At 40.6% G+C, this 24,073-nt stretch overlaps 2 protein-coding genes across 2 annotated transcripts; one reads left to right on the top strand and one right to left on the bottom strand.

The window, feature by feature from the left end:
* The first annotated feature begins 175 nt into the window (after positions 1–175).
* On the top strand, positions 176–22,183 carry LOC123310051 (cytoplasmic dynein 2 heavy chain 1). The gene is made up of 62 exons (XM_044893418.1): positions 176–284; positions 616–773; positions 834–1,004; positions 1,059–1,179; positions 1,668–1,794; positions 1,911–2,041; positions 2,315–2,547; positions 2,603–2,702; positions 2,758–2,906; positions 2,961–3,343; positions 3,450–3,642; positions 3,706–3,933; positions 4,061–4,437; positions 4,521–4,715; positions 4,795–5,041; positions 5,096–5,245; positions 5,303–5,514; positions 5,571–5,838; positions 5,895–6,062; positions 6,134–6,292; positions 6,350–6,489; positions 6,555–6,771; positions 6,832–7,062; positions 7,114–7,314; positions 7,444–7,643; positions 7,804–7,942; positions 7,996–8,115; positions 8,167–8,349; positions 8,530–8,753; positions 8,805–9,129; positions 9,179–9,286; positions 9,341–9,497; positions 9,550–9,864; positions 9,917–10,095; positions 10,147–10,385; positions 10,440–10,542; positions 10,873–11,010; positions 12,333–12,469; positions 12,552–12,693; positions 12,751–12,885; positions 13,310–13,556; positions 13,613–13,839; positions 13,899–14,012; positions 14,066–14,174; positions 14,225–14,390; positions 14,449–14,626; positions 14,678–14,892; positions 16,148–16,591; positions 16,789–17,002; positions 17,063–17,163; positions 17,219–17,369; positions 17,422–17,558; positions 18,005–18,090; positions 18,182–18,891; positions 18,947–19,387; positions 19,444–19,831; positions 19,885–20,156; positions 20,939–21,062; positions 21,124–21,434; positions 21,488–21,684; positions 21,736–21,925; positions 21,982–22,183. Exons 1-62 carry the CDS (start codon positions 245–247, stop codon positions 22,132–22,134), a joined length of 12,618 nt encoding a protein of 4,205 aa, XP_044749353.1. The 5' UTR covers positions 176–244; the 3' UTR covers positions 22,135–22,183.
* Positions 10,975–12,158, bottom strand: LOC123310050 (transforming acidic coiled-coil-containing protein 3-like). Its single transcript, XM_044893417.1, has one exon. The coding sequence runs from the start codon at positions 12,123–12,125 to the stop codon at positions 11,034–11,036; it is 1,092 nt and encodes a 363-aa protein (XP_044749352.1). The 5' UTR covers positions 12,126–12,158; the 3' UTR covers positions 10,975–11,033.
* Positions 22,184–24,073: the final 1,890 nt, after the last annotated feature.

Raw genomic sequence — 24,073 nt, 5'->3', positions numbered from 1 at the left:
TTTTTCCTTCAGTTTTACTTTCATAACGATAAAATTTGTGTGGAAGAATTTTCAAAGTTGATGTCATAGAGAAATAATTGAAATGGTTATCTATGTTACTTATTATAGAATATTATATCAATATATTTTTGTGTTCATGAACTCCACTACCATGGTTACCAATATCGAGAATACTTTCCATAGTTACCAATACAAACAAACAAGGCAAAGAAAGTTTTCGAATTGGTTTTTATTTTGAAGTGCAATGAATGATCCAAGGATTAGTTTTTTCATAAATATCTCAGGTGAATTGGATATCCAATTGATTTTCTAAGAAATTTCATGAAAATTCAAGCAATTCGTTTAATTCTCTTTACTGTAGAACTACAGAAGAATGATTTGAAATAGAGGAAAATCTGGGAGAATAGATCGAGTTTGATTTATTCAATTCATCATAAAATCTATCAATATTTATTCCTAAACTCAAATACTTAACTATTCAAGACTATAGTGTTATAATCTTGTTGCTCAAATACACAATTTTCCCAAACTGATAAAATGAATAAAACCAATACAAATAGAAACGAAATTAATCTAGTTTCAATATTTCAACTGTTGTTAAGAAAATTGTTACAGGTTGTTACTTAGGCACCAATTTCCTAGAAGAAAATTGGGAAAAGGATGTAATAGGACAATCATTATTGTTGGATTTCTTCGAAAACATAAACATTAATGTAGTTTACTCCCTTGTTGAAGAAAAAGATATTTCGAAAAAATTGAAATTTTGTATAGATGTAAGTTAGCTGATCCATCTCGTTTGTCCGTGGCCAAAACTGACTTTTTCATTTTTGAAGCTATCTTCGGAAAAAGCTGAGAAATTCGTTACTTTCATAAAAATTATTCCTACAATTATAACATCAGAAAATGTGAGAGATATTGTTCAAATAACATCCGTGGTCGGATCACCAACATTGGCATTGTATAACACATTGACAAATGTGTTCTTTCCAATTCTTGAGGAAGACGTAAGTACTTTGCAACAGAAAAATGAGCTTCATGCTAATTTACCAAATATTCAGGATACAGGGTTATTAAAGAAGCAAATCCTGACCTTACAAGCCGATCTTCGTTCAGCACTGATATCATCCGAAGTTAACAGTTCTGACTTCTTGAATAGGGCGGATGAAAATTCTCTCTTAGGTAATTCAAACTTTTTCGAAGAATTTTTTACGTTTTGCCTATATTTTATTCGAACTGAAATGACGTTGAAACAATCTGAATTCAATTTTTATAATTGTAACCTAAAGCCCAATTAAATTACCATTTACCAAACCCTGATTTATTTTCATATAATTGCATTCCTAGATATTACAGAATTGCACTACTCAAGATACACCTCCTTGTATCATGTGCTGCCTATTCAATTAACGCTTCCTGTCGCTGCCCGAATTTGCCAGAAGCGACAGGGACGTACTTAGAGGCAACAGGGTAACATCTGTGTATTTGCAAATTATCTGATCATATTGAGGACTTTCATTCCATTTTTTGTTTATTAATGTTGAGGCTGTCCTCAAGGAATATCGTAAACATAGCCTGCTCTTTTGGAAAATATCTTGTTTTGACGCCATTTAAGTTGCTTCTGGTATCAGTGATGGGTAGAACATATAAGTACGCCTTATTAATTTTAGTGGTACGTTCACTCGAACATGAAGTAGAATTTTGGAGTAATGCTGTAAAGTTTTCAAAGGGAGGAATAAACAAGAGCACCAGTAATGCTTTCAAGGATATATTGGAACCTTTTGCTAAGGATTTCAGGTAAAGTGCAACTTGATAAGAGTAATACAATACTCAGCTGACATTTCAATATTATTTCGTTTTTTTCACATTTCAAAAGTCCTAGTTTTGTGAAGGTTTTTCCACTTTCTCTACAGATTAATAGATACTTTAACACCTTACGAAGTGGAAGAAGTGTTAGAGCTGGGTCATAACGTCCTTGACGATTTATGGCGTCATAAACCCCATTATCACAAGGACCGTATGAAGAATTTGATGGATATTGTCGGTATGTCTATTGAAATTGCGATTCTCATCTTAAACTTTCGTATTTGCCAAGTGACCGAACTGACAAATTGCTTCAATATATTTTGTGGATTTCGTACATTTCTGATTATATTTTTGATACTATTGCTAGCACCCATGATATTACCCCTGCAGTATACTATACCTAGAGTTGCCAAAGTTGAAAGACATATGATGAGCATTGAAAATGAACCAATTCCCTTCTTAACGAATTTTTTCCATACTTGACGAACAAACCAACATTTCAATTATTCAGGTAATGGAGTGTATGCCTACTCCGTGAAAAACCTAAAAAAAATCGACGTCCTATCTGAAGAATACGCTAGCGTATCCGATCTTCTGACGCAACACATTTCTCTCGGAGAAAAATGGCTGTCTAGCTGCAACAATTTGACCCACATATTCTGGTCCAATTACGCCGATCACATGTGGGATGAACCGCCTTACGAAGTTGCGGATTTGAAGAATTTCGTTCACAGGTTGAAAGAGGTGATTGAACGTTCGGAAAAAGTTTCTTCGATAATGTTTCCGCGTATTTTTTCAGATTTTGAGCATAAGAACTGTCCACAAACAATTGATCAGACTGCTGACGTCTCAAGAACAACGAAACGTTGATGCCGAAACCATTTTTTCACCGTTGAGAGGTAGGGATTGTGAAGTGCATCCATGAATGGTTTTTAGCCCTTTGTATCTTTCCAGACTTGAACCTTTATTCTTGTGGGCCGCACAACGAATTGGAATGGATCAAATCGAAGAAGGATTTCGAGCAAATGTTGCAGCCGGCAGAGCAACTCGTTGGCAACAAGCTGAAGAAGCAGCTGTCAAGCATAAACGCAAATACCAGACAAGTAAAGCATACATTATCAAAAAACATAGGTATCGAAACATTCGTTTCATTTCAGCTCCTCTATGAATTCGGAAGATACTCAGAGCTCATCAGCAGACCTTCCCTCAAGCAAACTCTACTGGCTGAGCGTCAGTATCTCCTGACGTCCTTGCACGATTACGTGAGGCAGCTCCAGACGCAAACTTCAGCAGATATGAACTATTTGAGCTACACCGAAACTCCAATGATAGTGAAAGAGCTGATGATGACCAGGCAGTTGGAATCCAGGGCCAAAGAGGTGCTGACCACTTCTGAGCGCCTACTGAACGATCTTCAAGAGTACGAGAACCTTCATTCGACAGTCGTCGAGTTGATGAGGGAGCTGAAGAAGCAGCATATGGAGCTTTTCGACTCTTGGACCAGCGAGATCACCAGAAGAATCAACGATAACACTCTGAGGTGAGTATGTACGTAACAAGGGGATTTTCAGGCCAAAACTTGGATGCCTATACAACAAATGTCGCTGATGGTAGCTTCCATGATGAGTTTTAATGTTTTCTCGCAGCCTCAGGGAGTCTGATCCCGTCATACAATTCTCCAAAGACAAACTGATGAAGGTAAACTACTCCCCAAGGTTGGTTCTCCTCATTAACGAAGTGAGACAGCTGAAGGCTCTCGGTTATAACGTTCCTGGAAATATTTGCGATACAGCTGAACACGCAAAAAAATTCATGCATCTAGCCAAAGTACTGGAGCAGGTACGATGATACGCATCACGTAAGAATTGCACATTTACATCTGTACTTTTCCTTCATTTCCAGATTGCCAGTTTTCACAACACTATCGGAGATCGGATGATTGCCTCTCAGAGACCAATGATGTTGAAGGGTGCCATGGATTTGTGGAAGTTGGTAGAGGAACAGGAGGTCGTGTCTTGGGGCGAGACACGTTCCATTGAACATTACGTGGAAACCTTGAAGAAGGTGGTTGAAGATTTATCCAGTCAGAACAATCTACTCACTTCGTACCACTGTCAGATAATGGAGAAGGTATGGAAGAACATCCTAAGTAATACCTTACACATGCCATTTTATGTACAAAGCCAAATTCCCAATTTTAAAGCACCCTCAGCTCAACTTGAGCTTTTGGAAAATGAGAAAAATTTGAAAATTATAGATAAACCAGTTGGCCGAAGTAGATTTGATCACCAAGTACAGCAAGTGGAAAGATACGGTGAAGGAAATGAAGAAAATCATATTGCAAGTGGAGGAAAAGGGGTTCCAGAACATGCACACCTGGATCGCCGACATATCGAAGCAACTGGCGAAGGTCCTTGAGAAGCAGTACATCCTGAGCCTGGACAAGCTACACCTTTACCTTCCGGAGATTCACGCGGACCTCGTCTACAGAAATTCCGAGCTGCACTTCTCTCCCAGCGAGGAGGAGTTGAAGAGCAAGTACGAGCAGCAGATGCAGAAGTTTCTGGACATACCTAAGGGGTTTTACGCCATGTTCGAGTTTGGAACGAACGTTTTCCATGAAATTGTGGAAAGGTAGGGTTGGACACTCCAAAGAATGAGAATCTACTAGAATATTCTCAAGGAAATGCTGTTTTATTCTTTTCATTTGAGTTTAGGAACAAGACACAACTGGACAAAACGACTTATCATATGGTAGGGTTGTTCAATCAGCTCCAGGAGGTGATAAAGTATTGGCAGAGTTGGTTACAAATTGGGGAATTGGACGTGAGTAAATTGACGATGTGGCAACACTGGGATCTTCATTTCAAGCTTTCCAAAACATTCGGGCAAGAAATCGCAAAATTACCCAGGTAAATTGCACTGTTTTCATCTCTTTTGCCAAAACTTTCATTATTCTACTCTTACTGAACGAATGGTTTTTGAACTTAGTACCGAAGAAAAGGTAGGTTGCTTCGTTGTCGGCCTCTCGAGGCTCAGATCTGATCTGGAATCCCACAATCGAAGCTACTGGGATCAACTGGCATCTTCCCTGAAGAACTCCATCGCGCAAGACGTCGTGGCACTGCAAAACTTTATAGATCCAGCCACTGCCACCTTGACTAAGCAGTCGGTTACTCTGGAAGAAATTGCAGAATCTGGAGCTATGCATATCCATATCTTGAAGCAGGTTCCTGAGGTTAGTGAAAATGTGTGAAAAAACCAAAGGATGGAAGTAATACTGATGTTTCAGATGGATAAGACCTACACGGAGATGATAATGAAGTCGAAAGTGTTATCCAGTTGGACTAGGGAACAAGTGGATTCCGTCAACAGATTGAAAGGTGCCTGGGAACGTTTGCAGAGTCTACTGGAGAACCATCAGCACATTGTAGCCAAACAGGTGTGGTTTATTGTCTTATTATCTTCGATCTCTGACCTTAAATGATCTCTTTTCCAGATGGAGACAATCAAGACAACTCTACATATCGAGAGTGAGAATATGGATAGAGAGATGGAACGTTTCTATGCCAAATGGGAGCAAGCCAAACCAAAAGCCTTGAGTGGTGATTTAGCCGACAAGAACACGGAAGAACTGTTCAATCAACTACAGGTTATGAAAGAGAAGAGAGACCAATGGGAAGAAATAGTCCAGTCGAAGAACAAACTGATGTGCGTAACCACAAAAACTCAATAAAACCCTCGAATACAAATCCAACCTCTTCCAGTTCCGAATATGAGAGGTACAGCCTGAGTCCGAAGGAGTTCCCCATGGAAGAGGAGATCGAGAAGGACATACGAGAAGTCTTCGAGACCTGGAGTCTTTTCGAAGAGTTCTACCAGGGACTATCCAGTTTTTACGCCGAAGAATGGATCGTTTTCCGTCGCAAGATGTACAGGTTTGAGGAATTCCTGCAGGAATGGCAGGGTAAGTTGGCGGGGATGGAACAGCAGGACGTGGTGGTGAAGATTGTCCAGGAAATCACCAAGTTTGGGGTAAGTACCCATCCGCGATTGTAGTCAAAGCTGAGATCGGTTCACGATTTTCTCAGGAAACTTATCCTGTTCTTAAATTCGTGAGAGGAGACGATTTTACGGAGAAACATTGGATGGACGTGTTCGGCATCCTTGGGATGGCTCCGAAATCTATCGAGGAGTTGACGTTGAAGGACTTCTTGGAGGTCGCGGATAGAATAAAGGACAAAAGTGGAGAGTTACAGGTAATTAAGATCGGGGATCAGGGACCTTGCCAAGATTACGAAGTTTATTCTTTTCCTTTGTCGCCCCCTAGGTTATCTCGAAGAAGGCTGCGAGCGAAATCGTCGTGAGGCAGGCTCTAGCAGAGTTGGATTCGTGGGAGGTACAGTCGAAATTCATCCTGACAACTCAGGTTGATTCTCTGGGGAACAGCATCACCGTCATCAAAGATTTCAAGGAATTGTTGAACAAGGTACGTTTATGTCCAGGAAACTTTGCAATGGCACGAAAAAGAATTGGACATTTTCAGATCGGAGACCATCAGAGCTTGTTGCAATCGGTTAAGAATTCAGCGGATTACGATAGTTTCTCGGAGAGGGCTGGCCTTTGGGAGACGAAACTGGTCGATCTGGACTTTTACCTTACTTCTCTCGTGCACATTCAGAGGAAGTGAGTCTCATTTTAGCTCTCGAAGTAATCATGAATCGGAAATGGTTGTTGTTTTTTTTTAATAGGTGGTTATACCTGGAACCAATCTTCGGAAGCGGTACTCTGGATTCGGAACGATCGAGATTCGAGAAAGCCAACAAAGACATCCGTTATCTCTACAATTATATCGGCAAAGACCCTAGGGTTTCCTCCTTGTTCAGGTTTCCAAATCTGAGATCTCTACTGGAGAATCTACGCGATCAGTTTTCCAGATGTCAACAGAGCCTGGATAACTTCCTGGCGGTAAATACCAGAACGATTCTGGCATTCAATGCGTGATTTTTTTACCTTTCCCTCCTTCAGGACAAAAGGAACAAGTTCCCAAGATTCTTCTTCCTGGGCGACGACGACCTGCTGGAAATCGTCGGGCAGTCTAATAAGGAGCAAGTGATACAGACGCACCTCAAGAAAATATTCTCTGGGATCAATGGTATACGACTGAACGAAAGCGGTGACAACATTGTGGCCATGTGTTCACTGGAAGGCGAAGTGGTGCCATTAACGAACAGCGTGAATATCACCAAACCAGTGGAGGTAATCGGTATCGAACAAGGTTTTTCTTCGTTTACACTCGGGGAATTTCAGGAATGGTTGAACGAACTGGTTAGGGAGATGCATCTGACCATCAAGAATCTGCTGGTGCAATGTTTGGAGGATGGACAGGCTATGGATCCATCCAAGTATCCATCGCAGGTGCTGTGTCTGGCCAACAGCATCAATTTCACGCTTCAGTGCGAGCAGGCTATAGCCAGTATGACTCTACCTCCGCTCCTAGCCAAATATAAGGTCAGAAAGTTTTATATTTTAGCATTTCGATTTGGTTGACGGCTTAAAAGGCTTTGGGAGCTCGATATTTCAAATGAAACGCAGCATTTTTTTTTCTAAACGAAGTATTGAACTGATTTTTTTTCCTAGACAAGGCTGAGTCAGTACAACTCCTTAGCTCTAGATTTCGACAAAGATGAAAACGACAAGACCGACAAAGAATCCCACGTCCTTGAACTCAAGTTGAAAGCCTTAATTTTAGATACCATACACCATATATCGATAGTGGAAGAACTCTTAGATGTGAATACAACCAAAATCACAGAGTGGTCCTGGCAGAAGCAGCTGAGGTTAGTCAAGTACCACTTTGATATTATGGCAAACGTATGTTTGAAAATTTGAGCAATTATTGTCAAAATTTAGTCTAGCTAGACTATAGTGTCTACATGGCTATAGTTGTGTGCCCCACTGCACAAAAGCACCAAACAAACTACATTATTGATGTTGTAGATTCTACTCGAATTCTCTGGGCGAAATCACTGTTAAAATGGCGAACGCAAGGATGGAATACGCCTATGAGTATCTGGGCAATGCAACACAACTAGTCCGGACCCCTTTGACCGAACAGTGCTTCATCACCTTGACTCAAGTAAGTTTCGCCATCTCTTATGATTTTCCACGAAATTATTCTCATGTTTCAAGGGTTTGCATCTGGGCATGGGTGGTAACCCTTACGGGCCTGCAGGTACTGGAAAAACTGAGTCGGTGAAAGCCTTAGGTGCCCTCCTAGGCAGACAGGTTCTGGTCTTCAACTGCGACGAGGTGAGTTGAGGAAAAATATCCAGACTTTTTCCAAGTTTTTGGAATTTCAAGGGTATCGACGCAGCTTCTATGGCGAGGATTCTATCGGGGTTGGTACGTTGTGGCGCTTGGGGCTGTTTCGACGAATTCAACAGGTTGGACGAGGCTACCTTGTCGGCCATATCGACCTATATTCAATCTATACAGGTGGCACTTAAGAGCAACAACGCCAAACTTAGGTTGCTGGACCAAGATGTGAGTACAATAGTAGTGATTTTATTTTTTGAAACGTTGGCATTTCGAGTGAAATTTCTGGATAAGGTAGTATGATAATTATGTTTTCTCCAGTGGTTTGGTAACCCACTGCTCTTCACATTCAAAATTTTCAATTAAAACTCCAACGAAATCATGGATGTATCCTATTTCCATTTGAAGATCAAATTGAACAAGCACTGTGGGATATTCGTGACTTTGAACCCAGCCGGTGGTGGATACGGTGGAAGGAACAAACTCCCAGACAACCTCAAACAGCTGTTCAGACCTGTGGTCATGACCCATCCAAACCATGAATTGATTGCCAAGTCGTTACTCTTCTGCGAAGGCTACCAATCAGCAGACCTGATCGGGAAGAAATTGATAGAGGTTTTTTCGTTAGCAAGGTTGGTATAACAGATAAAACCGAAAAGGTCGTAAAATCCATGTATTTCCAGCAAGCTATTGAGCAAGCAACAACACTACGACTGGGGTTTGAGAGCCATCAAAACGGTCTTGACAGGATGCGGTAGGACCAAGAAGTCCTTCGTACGAAACTCCAAAAACACCAATATCGACACAGCCGTAGAAATAAGCTTAGCTGTTAACGTTTTGCGTGCGGACACTCTGTCCAAACTGACGTTTTCGGATAGTTGGAAATTCGAAAATATCATCCAGCAGGTGTTTAGAGAGGTCGATATCCAGAATATAGTGGACGAAAGGTTGGTGAGGGCTTTGGAGGAGAGTTTCGTTGAACTTGGATTGGTTCCAAACGAAAGACAGGTGTGTGATGTAGATTTTTTTGATGCAAGAAGTAAAGTTGGATTTTCAGCTGAAGAAATGTGTGGAGCTGTACGGTCAGCTGAAGCAGAGGATGGGGGTTGCTATAGTTGGACCTCCGAGTTCTGGGAAATCCACGATTCGGAATTTACTCCGGAAGGTTATCTTGAAAGAGTTATCGATGGTACTTTTTTGTTTACATTGAAATTTGTAGGCGTTACTGAAAATGGGGGAGAATGTGAACCAGAACGTTTTCAACCCCAAGAGTATAACGAAGAACCAATTGCTGGGTCAAGTAGATTCTAACACGAGGCAGTGGAATGATGGAATCCTGACGAAGTATAGTTTGCAAGTGACATCGGAATCGCCAGGTCAGTATTTGGCTTAGCCTGAGGTTAAAGCACTCTAAAGACATCTTTCCAGATGTCTGGTCTTGGATTGTTTGCGACGGAGACGTTGATCCAGAATGGGTGGAGTCTCTAAACTCTGTTCTAGACGACAATCGCCTTTTAACTTTACCGTCCGGTTGGCGCATTCAGTTCGGACCAAACGTCAATTTTTTCTTCGAAACCCACAACTTAGATCAGGCTTCACCGGCCACGATATCGAGGATCGGTATAGTCCTCCTGAGCGAGCAGGATCTGAACGTGGACGACTACGTTAGGAACTTTGTGGACTCGCAGTCCGAGGACTTTAAGATGGCAATCGGACCACTGATAGATGAGTACTTCATGAAGTGTAAGTATTTCAAATGGCGATTGTAGGATGACTGGTGGAACTTTCTGAATAGGTGTGAATTGGATCGGTGAGAAGGGTGAAACGTCGATTCCCTGCTCCAAACTGGCCATCGTGAAAATAGGGTTATCTCAACTGGAACCTGTCAGGAATAAGCAAGCTTTCATCGTAGCTATCGTCAACGGATTAGGCCAGTTGCTCCAAAGAGATTTTCGGGAACTATACGCCCAACAGGTTGATTTATATCACTGGACATTCAATAGACCTAAATTTTCTCGATTTTAGGTCTTCGACTGGTTGAATGAAACTCCTCCGCCTTTCGTAACGAGATGTAGATACAACCAAGAGAGGGATATGATCGATGCGTACGTTACCAATACCAATCTGGTGGTCGATGATGATTTTGGTTCTCTTCCCTTGGCGGAGACTGGGCAGATATGTCAGTCTCTGGACGTGTTGAGATTGTGGATTGAGTCGCAGGGTAGTCATACGCTTTTGATTGGTCCTCATGGATCAGCTAAGACGTGAGTGGAGTCTTGTTGACTCTAGACTATTCTTAAACTAACGCTCTGTTCTAGATTGATGATTAAAAAGTTGGTTGAGAACATCGATGCTGAGCTGATCGACATTCACTGTAGCACCACTGTTCAACCATCTTATGTGATAAATAAAATTTCTGAAGTAAGTACTCGATCGAAATTGTGGAATGAAAGATGCAATTTTCAAGGAGAAAATTCGACTTACTCGAAAACTGTTTTTGTTTCTTTTCAAACTCATACGTGTTGAGATCTGAATTATTGCTTACACTTTTTCGGAATTCAAAATGAAAGGGAAGAAATAAAGGAAAATGAAAAAAAAAACTAGAAAAAAAAGAGAAAAAAAAGAAGAAAAAAGAAAGAAAAAAAGAAAAGACAAAAAAGAAAAGAAAAAAAAAGAAAAAAAAAGGATTGTTGAGAAGTGTATACGAAAAAAGTGATGTGTGTGAACAAGAGTACAACTTATCATTTTCAGCATTGTTTATCCGTCAACACCAACAAGGGCAAAGTATTCAGACCGAAAAAGGGCAGACTGATCCTCCACTTCAGAAATATGCACCTTCTCAAACCGGACAAGTGGGGTACAAACATTTTAATAGAATTCTTATATCAGGTAAATATGAAATGCACGTCTAGTCAGTGTTTCTTCCGCAGGTTGTTCTTGAGCGGCGCGAACAACGAAACGTTATCCAGCTCGTTCGGTTTGATGTGTTTCTCCAAGTCGTTTATCTTAACTTGACTCTGTAAAATTTTCGCCTTCAGCTTCGCCATCTCCTCTATGTTCCCCTTGTCGCTTTTCAATATGGCCGTGTTAGCCTCGGAGATCTTCTTCTCGGCGTAGGCTTTGAGATCGTTGTACTTCTTGTTGAATATGTTCAGCATCTTGTTCCAGTCTTGTATCTGTTTCTTCAGTATCTCCTCGTTGTTTTTGAAACCCTCGACTACCTTCTTTGCGCGTTCGTATTTTTGGAGCAGATCGTTGAAGGCGGTTTCAAGATTGGCGAGATGTTTTTGGGCGGTGTTTTTCTCTTCTATCAACGTTTGTCTCTCGGCCAATATTTTTCTTAGGAATGTGTCGTATTCGTTCATGACTTTCTGGAATTCTATCTCCTTCTTGTTAACGCTAGCATCGCCGATTTTATCGAAAACGTACGAAGATTTCTCCTTTCCCCTGAGCATTTCTTCCAGTTCGTTGATTTTGGCTTTTTGCATCTCTATAATATCTTGTTTTTCCTTGTTGATATCCTTGTCTTCCTCCAATCTCTTCAGTTTATCTTCGAGAGCTCGATTTTTGACTTCCAAACTTCGAACTTTCTGTTCTAAAGTTGTCACATCGTCTATTTTGTTATCCTTTTTTGTTTTCATCGGTTTATTCTGTTCTTGTTTCTTCTCAATCTCCCTCAATTTTCTCGTAAGTTCCGAGATCTTTTCTCTGTTATCCTCGTCCTCTTTCATAGCCGCCGACAGTTCTTTCTGCAAGGTCAAATTTTCACCACGAGCCAAAACCAACTGTCTCCTCAGCTTCTCCATCTCCGACGGTTGCTGCTGATTGGACCTCTGACCCCCACTGAGGGTAGAGTCCAAACTGCGCGAGTTGTTCGACGTCAAGAATTTCTTCGGTATCGGTTCTTCCATCTGAAAAATCTTCGAAATGAACGTCCTATTAATCTCGGTTGCGAACTTTCGTATACAAAAAAACGTCTCCGTTTTTACCGTTGCCGGCTGCATTTGGAAAATGAACGAATGAAAAAGTCATCCGGACGTCGAAATCACTTTTTTTTCGTGCTGGCGAAACTACTGGAGAATGTTAGGGGTACTTACCTTTAAAACTTCCATGTTTTTTGGGGTTGATTTTGGTCTAGGAGTGGGTGATGGGAATGGGGATTTTTCTGGAGAACATGGAATGGAAATTATGACTTGTATGTCAATTTTCAGCTGATCACCTATAGGGCTTTCTTCGATGCCAATTTGGAATCGATTACCTTGGAGAATACGACGATTATTGGTTCGCTATCAGCCAACAACTTATTATCTTCGAGGTTTACGTCTATTGTCAATATCTACAATATAGAGTAAGTTTAAGCTTGAAAACTTGAAATTGAATTATTTTTCCTGGACAAATTTGGATTATCCATTTTTTCTTGTTCGATTAAGCTCACCAGAACATGAAGACCTATCCATCATCGTTACATCTTACTTGAGTAGCCTCCTGAAGAAAGCCTTTCAAAACGATCACGCTTGGCCAAAGATCAAAGTGGCTAAGCTAGCCGGAGTGTTACAGTCCACTTATGATGAGGTATTTTCGCATTTGATCCCTTCAGTGTCTCCTCTATTAAGTCTGAGCTTTTCACAGATAAGAGAGACTTTCACTAACGTACAGCAGAAACATTACAGCTTCGATACTCATGACTTGAAGAGATGGTGTAGCAGCATCCTTAGATATCGCATGGAACAGAATGAGGATACCGATGAAAATTTTATAGTCAGAGTAAGTAAATTATAATTTTCTCGAGCCAATTTGCCTGAAAGTTTTAAATATTTTGATTCTATGGAAGGACGTTTTTTGTGGTTTTATTTCCATGGTGATATCACAGATAGACGTCGCGAGGAAATCTAAAACGTCATAATGAAAGCTCGAAAGGAATTTTGAGGCTTGATATTTTCCTTTTGGACGTATTGCTTAGATTTTACCGTACTATTTTGTAGGTATCCTTCAGATTCGATCAAAATACATTATTTTCATGAGATTTCACAAGAAAATTACAAACTTTCCCCCTGTTTCTGACATACAACCATAGATAATATAATTCTGTGATATATCTGTGCTAAATTCAGCGATTTGCTTTCTGTACTCCACATTACCACAGATCTACATTCTCTCTGATGTCTTTTATCACCTTTTCCTCTTTCAGATTTTCTATTACGAGGCTATAAAATTATTCGGGGAAAAATTGGTGAACGAAAATAGCTTCAACAAATTCAGGGAAATTCTAAACGTCAATTTTCGGAAAGCCTACGATTTCTCGAGCATTTTAAAGAACTTTAACCAGCACGTTCATGTGCCACTTCCTCAATTTTCGAAATCTAGATCGAAATCTCTCTCCATATTATCCGTGGACGAATGGACCTCCATAGTAGAGAAAGGGAGGATCCAGTTTGGTAGGTCGGCGTCTGTTTGGTTTCTTTCACGAATATACTGAGTGTAAGAATTTTAGAGAGAGATGGTGGTCATAGCATGGATGTTATCATGACGAAAGATCTTCTATATCTTCTGAGCAGCGTAAATAAGGTCTTGACTAGCGCTGATGGACATCTGATGTTGATCGGTCGAAGTGGATTGGGGAGAAGAACATCAGTAAAAATAGCATCTGCCCTTTATTCCGCGAAATTGATAGTGCCAAATTGTGGAAAAGCTTACCAATCTGGCAGCGATCTCAAATATGTGAGTCACAGTGTCCTTAGTGTTTTGGATCCTTACACCTGGTCTTTAACTTCTTCCAGGCGGTTCAACAAGCTGGCGTTGAGGGCGAAGATGTTTATCTGCTTCTCGATGACAACACGTTGAACGAGAAGGAGACCCTGAGCGCCATGGATACCCTCATATCGTCTGGAGAGGTACGTGATGAATTTTCGACAAGCACAAGGTTTATTTTTCGTTTCCTCCCAAGGTTCCAGGTTTGTTCAATACTACGGAACTAAACTCCTTGGTTTTGGCATTGGGCGACGAAAGATCGAGGGAAAATTTCGAAGGAAGTCTCATTCAGTTCTTCGCCAAAAGTAATTTGAACGTCGTGTTAGAGGGAGAAAGACTCATTGAATTTTTTCAGGGGTGAAAGAGCATATTCACGTTATTGCCTGTGTGGATGCGGAGAATGAGAAGCTGCAGGAAATATTCGAAAATTGTCCGAGCTTTATTTACAACAGCACGATAATTTGGAAGGAACAACTCAGCCAAGAAAGTTTGGAAATATTGCCCAAAATGATTATTGACAAGTTAGCTGTTTACACAACGAAAAAAGTAGAATACGTTGCTCAAAATGAAAAATTTCAGATCCAACTCGAAGGACAAAAGCCATGAAATCAAGGCAACGGAAAAATTCACCGATATTTTCGAAATGGTCGATACAAGAGTTAAGAATCCAAGGAAATACATCCAGTTGATACAGATCTATATGGAACTCTACAAGCAGAACATTTCTGTTATCGCCACTAAGCAGAAGAAACTGAAGGTATACTAGCAGTCATTCCAAGGAATTTGTTTCGCACTATATGTTTTTTAGGCGGGCGTTGCCAAATTGACCGAAGCGAAAGATTTGGTGTCGGAATTGAAGCAGAAAGCGCACGTTCAAGAAGAAAGGCTGGCAGAGAAACAGAAGAAGGCTAATGCAGCGCTAGATATGATTAGCAGCACCATGCAGAACGCCAATGTCCACAAAGAAAAGATGGAGACTTTGAAGATGAGAACGGAAGAGGAAAACCAACAGCTGCTGAGAAGGTGATATCAAAAGACCAAATATTCTTCATTTTAACTCTTGATACTTGAAAAAAAAGTTACTACTCATGGCTACAGGTAGCACAAGATCGCTTTTGAAAAATTCTTTTTATCTGAAAAAAGTCGCTACACAAAGCGTACATTAGATGTAGCGACTTTTGATTAACGTTGGAGGATAGTGAATAACGCCTTTCAACAAAATTCGCCACAGATACCACTATGGACTGATTCCTCCCTGTGTAGAGCGACTTTTGAATGATGATAATGATGATTGACATTAGTGAATATCGCTTTTCATCAGAAATCAATACACATAGCAAGATATCACCTAAAAAGAAACTCTGGCTATGTGTAGCTACTTTTGATTAATGAACTAGGTCAGCAAATACCGCTTTTCATGAAAATTCGCTACATATAGCAAGATAACAGTTTCCAATGATCGCTCGCTATGTGTAGCGACTTTCATAATAAATAAATGAGGTCAGTGGAGATCGCTCTTCATGAAAAATCGCTACACCCAAAAAATGCAATTTTCTAATGATCTTTCATTGTATGCACTGACTTTGATTTTGGATGAGGACAGTGGACATCACTGGTCATAAAAAATCGTTACACATAGCAAGTGGTATCTTGCTTATACGTCGAATGATCTCTCGCTATGTCTAGCGACTTTTGATTAATGAATGACATCAGTGAACATCGCTATTCTTTTAAATCACTTCACAAAGATCTCCCATTATGTGCTCTGATTTTGATTGATGAATAGGGGAAGTGAACATCACTATTCATAAAAAATCGCTACACTTCGAGATAACATTCTCGAATGATCTCTTACTATGTGTAGCGACTTCGAATTAATGAATGAGGTCAGTGAAAATTGCTTTTCGCTTGCGCTACACTTTCCAGTGATGTCTCGTAATTAGAAGCGACTTTTGATTAATTGATGAAAAATCGCTGCACAAAAAATGCCACATACAAATAGTAGGAGCTGTTTTTGGAAGGGCAACAGGCATCATCCACAAATTATTTTGAAACCATAATTGGAACACGAATTTCAGTGATTTTTTTAGGCAAGGCTCTTTAAGCTCGAATATAAGTAGTTGTGAAAGCTTCGATTATCCAGAAAAACAGTTCTGGAAATGGTAGTCCAAACTTGTAGGCACTCGGTGTCTTTTGATCTCTCTGACTCCTGAAGAGAATTTGGAATTTCTGCTCTTTCGTACTGATATTGTGATACATGTAGCTTGAACTTCCGCAGGAAGAAGGAGATAGAACTGGAGCTGGCGGAGGTAGAGCCCCTGATCCAGGAGGCCAGAGCCGCGGTCGGCAAAATAAAGACGGAATCTCTGTCGGAGATCCGTTCACTTCGCGCACCACCAGAGGTCATCAGGGACATACTGGAGGGGGTGCTGCGTCTGATGGGCATCCAGGACACCTCCTGGAACAGCATGAAGAACTTCCTGTCCAAGAGAGGGGTGAAGGAGGACATCAGGTCTTTCGACGCGGGCCGCATCAACCCAGAAAACCGCCAAGCGGTGGAGAGACTGATGTCGACCAGGAGCGATTCTTTCAATCCAGCCTCGGCCAAGAGGGCTTCCGTGGCAGCCGCTCCGCTTGCTGCTTGGGTGGCCGCGAACGTCAAGTATTCGCACGTCGTGGAGAAGATAAAGCCGTTGGAGAAGGAGCAGTATAAGTTGAAACAGTGAGTCCTTTGTGTATTTCAACATAGGTTTATTATTCCACAGAAAAAAAAGGAGATTCCATCAGAGTACTCGTAAAAAACATTAACAGTTCAAACGAAATCATTTTTTTTTGGGAGATATTACCTTGGAAAGTTGAAACTTTGGAAATTATGCACTGGAAATTCTATTGTTTCCGTCTTTCCTTATTTGTTTTTAGGAATCTGAGTTCAGCGGAGGCGCAGTTAGGAGAACTGAACGCTGATCTCTCGGACGTGGACGACACTGTCGCCAAATTGAAGGCTCAGTTGTCTGCGTATACCAAAGAGGCTGCAGAGATTGAAATCGACCTGAACAGGGCTCGTGAAACCCTCTCCAAAGCTGAGGCAATGGTCGATAAACTAAACGACGAATTCAAGAGGTGGCAAGAGCAGGTGAATTGAGAATTGAAATTCGCTTGGTTCGTTGATGATCTTAAATCGTTTTTATTGTAGCTGAAAGATCTTCTGATCGAAATACAGAAGCTTCCGATTTGTTGCCTTCTGTCCTCCGCAGTTATAACCTATTTGACTTCGAAATCTGAAAACGAGAGAAGGTGAGGTGAAAAGCTGAACACAAAGATGGAATGTTAAATTTTTTCTGGATTCTAGGATATTATTGGACAAATTCATGGAGGTGCTAGGGGAAGACAAGTACGATTTCGAGCAATTCATGTCCACCAAACGGGAGTTGATGCAGTGGCAGGCTGAAGGATTGCCAAACGACAAGCTGTCCATACAAAACGCGATCATGATAACTAAGGTATTTTCTGCGTTGGACTTCAAGAAAAATTTTCTGAAATAAGTTTTTCCAGTCGAACATCATACCGCTCTTGATAGACCCTACCACTAACGCTACGAGTTGGACGAAGAAACACCTCAAAGATAGACAGATCGAATGTGTCACTCAGGACGTTCAGAATTTTGCCAGTGCCCTTGAATTATCTGTGAGGTAAGGCAACTAATAAGACCTTCTTCTACAGGATTCGGTAGAGTCAATTGGCGAGTTTCGAAAGGTTGCGGAAAGGCTCTTTATGTTCCTTAGGGCTTGTAGTTTTTAGTCAACACCACGATTTGGACCGGAATGCATCAGGGCTCTGCCGTTGGACATACCAATAAAATTTCAAGTTATTCTGTTAATAAATGCTAACCTAACCTGAACTTACCTTATCTAACCAAACCTAACCTAACCTAACCTGAACTAACCTAATCTAACCTAACCGAACCTAACCGAACCTAACCTAACCTAACCTAACCTAACCTAACCTAACCTAAACTAACCTAAACTATTATCCTACATTCGACAAGTTCAACATAGTCTCCTGGAGGGGGCTGGAACACCTGAAACTTACCCATATTCCTTCAACTCGACCTTCTTATCTACAGTTCGATTTTCAGATTCGGGAAAGTGCTTCTCGTGGAAGAAGTCAACAATATTTCACCCCTTCTGTTGATTGTATGCCGAAAACAGTTCATATATCAGGGTAAGTAGTGCGTGGAATATCTTCAGGTTTCGAGGGCAGATGTTTTTGAGTTACTGACAGAAAAGCATTGGAAATAATTGATCAATCTCAGGTGAACGACGCTTGATTTCCCTCAACGGAAAGTTGGTAGATTACCATCCCGATTTCAAACTGATACTGAGCAGCAGAGACGAAAACCTCCAGGTACCATCCCACTGCACCGCCTACATCTCCGTCATGAATTTCTCCCTCACTCATGCCGGACTTACCGAACAACTGATCTCCTCCACCATCAGACAAGAAAACCCCCAACTGGAGGAGAGCAAAAAGGAGCTTGTTCGAAGAACAGAAGAGCTCCAAGAGCAGCAGTATCAACTGCAGGAGCGTCTGTTGGAGGATATGGCCAACTCCACCGGTGATATCCTCCAGAACACCAAACTAATCGAATCTCTGAACGAGACTAAGGCCAGTTATACGGCAGTGTCAAAGTCCATAGCCGAGCAGGAGGAGATAGAGAAGAAGCTGGGGGAAGAGTACGATACCTACAGGATTTTATCGTCGTTTGGTAGCGCTTCCTTCTTTGCCGTCAATGATTTCTCCAATTACAACGTCTTGTACACGATGTCAGCTTCGGCGTATACTAGGATATTCCTGAAGACCGTGGCTTCTTTCCAGTCGATGTTGGAGAACGTGGAGATGAGGAAGAGTCACTTGATAAACGCGACGTATTCATTCGCAGCCCGAGGGATGTTCAAGGAGGATAGGATAAAGTTCGGGTTGCACTTGATGCAGAAAATGTTCCCAGAGAAATTGTCCCAAAACGTGAGTAATTTGCTAGTTGACTTTGTCGACATCCTAATCCCGTAATGATTCGCAGGAATGGAGAGTCTTTCTGCAGCACGAATCCAGGACAAATCAGCAGAACGTTCCAGATTGGATACCCTCAAATCTGTCTTACGGCGTTCAAAACTTGCAAAACGGACTGCCGGATCTGTACGCCACCCTGAGGCTCGACGAATCCAACCTATGGAAGGATTTCATGATCGTCGAAAGTTGCGAAACCCGTCTTCCTAACCATTGCAAGTTGACGGATTTCCAGAAGGTGCTCGTGGTTCAGGCACTGAGACCCGATAGGCTGTATTCTGCCATTTCGAATTTCCTCAGTCACTTCACGGATAACTTCGTGTTGGACTTTCACCAGATTTACAAGGAATCTCTGTGTTTGGAACCCATACTCTTGTTAACCACCTCTGGAAACGATCCAAGTAATGAGATCAGGGATCTGGCGACATCACTGGAGAAACAGGATTATAAGGAAGTAAGCAAAATCTGGTTTCGCTTTGGCGTTAGGTACTCAAAGTTTATCTAATTCAGATTGCAATGGGAGAAGGACAAGAAGAAGAAGCCATATCGGCGTTGAAAACAGCGATCAAGACTGGAGGATGGTTGGTTCTCAAGAACCTCCACTTGGTCACCTCCTGGTTGCCGATCCTGAGTCAAAACCTGCAGACGCACCACCATGAGAACTTCAGATTATGGCTGATCACCGAACCCAACGACCGCTTCGATCACGTGCTCGCGCAGAACAGCTTGAAGGTAGTTTACGAGGTTCCGAAAGGGTTGAAGTACAACATCCAGAGGACGTACCACAGTTGGGGAGCAAAATACGTAGAAAAGTTGCCAAGCAATTCGGCCAAGATATTCTTCGTGGTGGTTTGTTTGCACGCCATTCTGCAGGAGAGACGGACCTACATACCTCAAGGTAAAAAGGGATACAATAAATATCGACACAAAAGTTGTGGCTATCTCTTTCAGGATGGTCGAAATGGTACGAGTTCTCCGACGTCGATTTTTCCACCTGCGTGAAACTGCTGGAGGATATTTGGCAATCGAATACCATCCAGGTACCTTGGAATATAATAAGGGGAATCTGCAGCTCGGCAGTTTACGGGGGGCGTATTGAAAACATCGACGACATGGCCATCCTTGAATCCTACCTCAGGCAGTATTGCAACGATGAGGTTCTCAGTCACAGATGGAGGCCATTTGGGATGAAGAACTCCTTGCCCAGCTCTTCTGATTTCGATGTGAGTATATGATATGATGGTGATAATGACATTCACACCAATAGTTGTGATCATGGACTACTACGCCGATGATAATGACAATATGGTTATGACAATGACGATGAAATTGATGATGACGCTGATAGTGATGAAGACGATAATAATGGGTTTGATTATAATGATGATTTTGAGAGTGACGATGATTATGACGGTGAAAATCAACATCATTAGAATCGATTCGTAATCGCGGTTCACTAGTTCACAATGTACAAGGAATAATTCCATGTTTGCATCGGTTGAATTTCGAAAATTGATATGAGAACCGGTTCAGATGATTATGACGTTAATGATGATAATATTATCACCATGAGGAAAACTTCGATGAAGATAACGATTACGATGGTAATATTGATGACGATGAAAGTGTCAGTGATGATGATAATGACTATGCCGACAATGATTATGACGATGAAAATGACGATGATTATGACGGTGACGATGATTATGACGTTGGCGATGATTATGACTGTGACTATGATCGTTATGTTGATGTTGACGATGACGGTTCAATTTTCATGTAACAAAGGGAAAATATTCAGCTATTGCTTAGCGGTTTACGATTTTTAGACGAATTATCTGATGAATATGAATCTTCGCGATATTTAACTTGTTCAACCATATTATATGACACGACCGTTTGATCAATCAGTAGAAACAAGAGCTTCAAAGGTGAAACTTCACTGAGGTGAAATATTTGATAATTTTCAATATACCCATTTAAATTTTTCGAACATTTCTTCAAGGATTACCTGAAACTCATTGGAGAAATTCCATCCAAAATATCCCCCTCCTTTTACGGTCTACCCAACAACATAGATCGATCTTGGCAGATACAGAAATCTTCCGAAATAATCAGCGACTGTAAAAGTGAGTTATTTCAGCAAAAATCGAATTTAAATCGGATCTATAACTACTTATCCATTTTTAGAGCTGAAAATTTCAAAATCTATAAACTCAAAGTTCGATTTGGACTTATGGTGCAAGGGTCTAGGTCCTTTTCTGAGCCTATGGAAAAAATTGAACCAAGGTCACGATTTCGTTAAGACGCAGGTGTCTGACTCTGGTTCTTCAGATGGTGCATCTCCTATTGCGATGTTCTTGGAAGAAGAGTTTCGTTTTATGATACGTCTCATTCAGAAAATTCACAAAAGTTTCTCTGGCCTGAATAGAATATGTAAGAAGGTATCCCTTCCTGAAGACGCGGCTATTGAAACTGGAAATTATCTCCTGAACTACAAGGTGAGTCTAAAACTTGTTCATTCAACTTTTTCGAACTTGGCATATTTTCTCAGACACCGAAAGTTTGGCAAAGTATTTGGGAAGGGCCTTTGGAACCGACTAAATATCTCCGAAGCATTTTCGCCAAAGCTGTGGCTTTCTCAGGCTGGTCGAAGCAAAATCTCAACGAACTATTGCAGAAACCGATCTCCTTATCTTCTCTATTTCACCCAGAAGCCTTTTTAGCCTCACACAAGTTAGAATTTTCAAGGTAAGTCGCCAAAAACGTGGAACAATCGAGAATTGCTGTTTTGAATTGTAGCAAGCATAACGTGCCTCTGGATCAATTGACGTTAGAGAGCTACTGGAGACCGGGGACAGCTAACAGTTTGATTTTAGCCAATCTGCTGTTGGAGAGTGCTGTTTTTGACGGCAATACGCTCAGGATGGGTGATTCTGACACCGATAATATAACCAAGGTTCCGAACTGTTATATAACTTGGAAGGACAAGGTAATCCTCAAGAGCTCTTTTAATTCTTGAAAATGGTTTGATTTCATTGTTTCCAGTCCATTTCCGTCGACCAGAATGGTAGTATTGGGATACCACTGTATTTTACTTCTTCGAGAAATAAAAAGTTGACAACACTGAGGGTGCCTTGTGATTTGAAAGAGAAAGACAAATGGATCCAAGCTGGTGTTGCATTTTTCTTGGAAGTGTAATAATTATTGGTATTGTCTTTCGTTCGGAAGTTTGAATAAATATTCATTTCAAGTACATGTTTTTTTTTCGAAACTCAATCACATAAAATCGCTTTTGGAGCTGTTTAGGTATCGTAATCGGTCATGTGAAAAATGGTAGTTTTTTTATGACAAACTTCGCTTGAAACCTCTAAAAATAAGATAGCAAACCTGAAATTTCACAGGGTGAGTCTTTGACTCGTACAAATATTTTAACAGAAGATTATTTAGGTCAAAAGAAACAATTCTTCCATTTTTTTTGATTTTCCTGATAAAAAGATGAAGCCATTTTGTGTTTTCTTAATGAACTATGTGCCAGCCCTGGAAGAACAAAATTTCCTTCAGAATAACTAGCTGATTCTATGACACTACATATCTGTGGGTCTTTTAAAAAGGGTTGTATTCAGCTGAAGTACCCGATTATCACAAATATTTTTTATTTTTGAACAATACTCGAAAACGACGCTATTTTACGAGAAAATATGAAGAATACTTTTATTTTACAAAATGTTCAAATATTCATTATGAGAAAACTGGAAGACGTGGGTGATATCTTGTGTTTGAAAAAGATTCATCAAATGAATGAAAAACTATATTTCGAATTTCTTCTCATTCGATAAAATTGTTCGTGAGATATAACTAAAAATGTCATTTTTTATGGTTTTTAAACAGCTTGTATCTTTTAAACAGAGACGATTCGGAAAAAATGGTGAGAAAAAAAGTGTTTCTTTTGATCTCAAGAATCTACTGTTGAAATATTTGAACGAGTCAAAGACTCACACTGTATACAGATAAAGGTTTAAAGAAGTTCAAAAAATCTCTGTATTTTGAAATCGAAAAAGAGTAACTTATTCGAAACGACATTATACTTCTGCAGTATCTCACGAAAAACAGAATCGTCACAGAATTTCACGAAATTATGAAATCAGAATCGGTTTAAATTGGAAGACAGTGGCGTAGGTAGCACGTCGACGAAGGTGACACGTTCATTAGAGGACCCACCGTTAATTGGTTTCGCCGGATCGAATGGTAATAATTCACTTGGGTATAATTAATTCTCAGAATAACAGCTCCATTAAACAAAACACGCTAGGCGTTTCAGTCGGAGCCACTCGCCCTCAATGTACACAAGTTTAAGTAAAATACATCCAGAGGGTCAGGGTGCCATAGAAAGCCAACGATGCATACCCGAATTATATGATTGTGCAAAATTTCTTACCTCTTACCAGGTTTAAATGACATTTTCAGCATGAATTGTGCCAATAAATCCATCAACATCTTGATATACATTTTTTCCGATGCCATGAAAGAATATATTATCAATTATGCATAAATCTCATTCGATGATGGAAAAATGTAAACCGATTTTTCCTTCATCATAAAAGAAATATCCAACTTTAATTTCGGTTTCGTTTTAAATTCCAATATGTCTTGAACGTCGACATATTCCGACATTATTTATCTTTGCTACATAAAATCTTGGCAAGCCAAGAATCTCCGACTGATGTAGAAAATGATACAGAATAGGTATACTTATTAGATTCCAGAGGAAGAGATTGTATTACCATCACAATATAAATTTGGCGGAATGGAAACATCGCAATAAGGCAATAGCAGCATCTTTTATGCGTTTGGGAGGACGACTCTTGGAAATATCTGGGGAGGAATGCTGCAGTCAACACATTTATTGGTTTTGAGATACCGATATATGAGCTCCAGCTCCACATCAAAAATAAACCCTGAGCAGCGATGGGTGAGTGCTGTACGTGAACCACAAGGGATATTTGTTTCCTTCGGATATAGCTTCGAGAATAGTGGCCCTGGTTCTTTGTGTTCAATTCCAATAGTTTCGAAGATATGTTGTTCTTTAGGTTTAGTTCTCCAATTCGATTATAATCATTCGACTGAAGACAGAAGCTGT

The sequence above is a fragment of the Coccinella septempunctata genome, chromosome 3 (genome assembly GCF_907165205.1).
Source record: "Coccinella septempunctata chromosome 3, icCocSept1.1, whole genome shotgun sequence".
Taxonomy (NCBI): Eukaryota; Metazoa; Arthropoda; class Insecta; order Coleoptera; family Coccinellidae; genus Coccinella; species Coccinella septempunctata.
The sequence above is the reverse complement of the archived record's forward strand: the minus strand, read 5'-3'. Positions and strand labels throughout refer to the sequence as shown.

Bases quoted from the DNA above. Each gene is read 5' to 3' on its own strand.
- LOC123310051 (XM_044893418.1), top strand. From the start codon at position 245: ATGAATGATCCAAGGATTAGTTTTTTCATAAATATCTCAG. The intron at 1,180-1,667 runs GTAATTCAAACT...TATTAATTTTAG, and splicing joins GGATGAAAATTCTCTCTTAG to TGGTACGTTCACTCGAACAT. The intron at 7,063-7,113 runs GTAATCGGTATC...GGGGAATTTCAG, and splicing joins ATATCACCAAACCAGTGGAG to GAATGGTTGAACGAACTGGT.
- LOC123310050 (XM_044893417.1), bottom strand. From the start codon at position 12,125: ATGCAGCCGGCAACGGTAAAAACGGAGACGTTTTTTTGTATACGAAAG.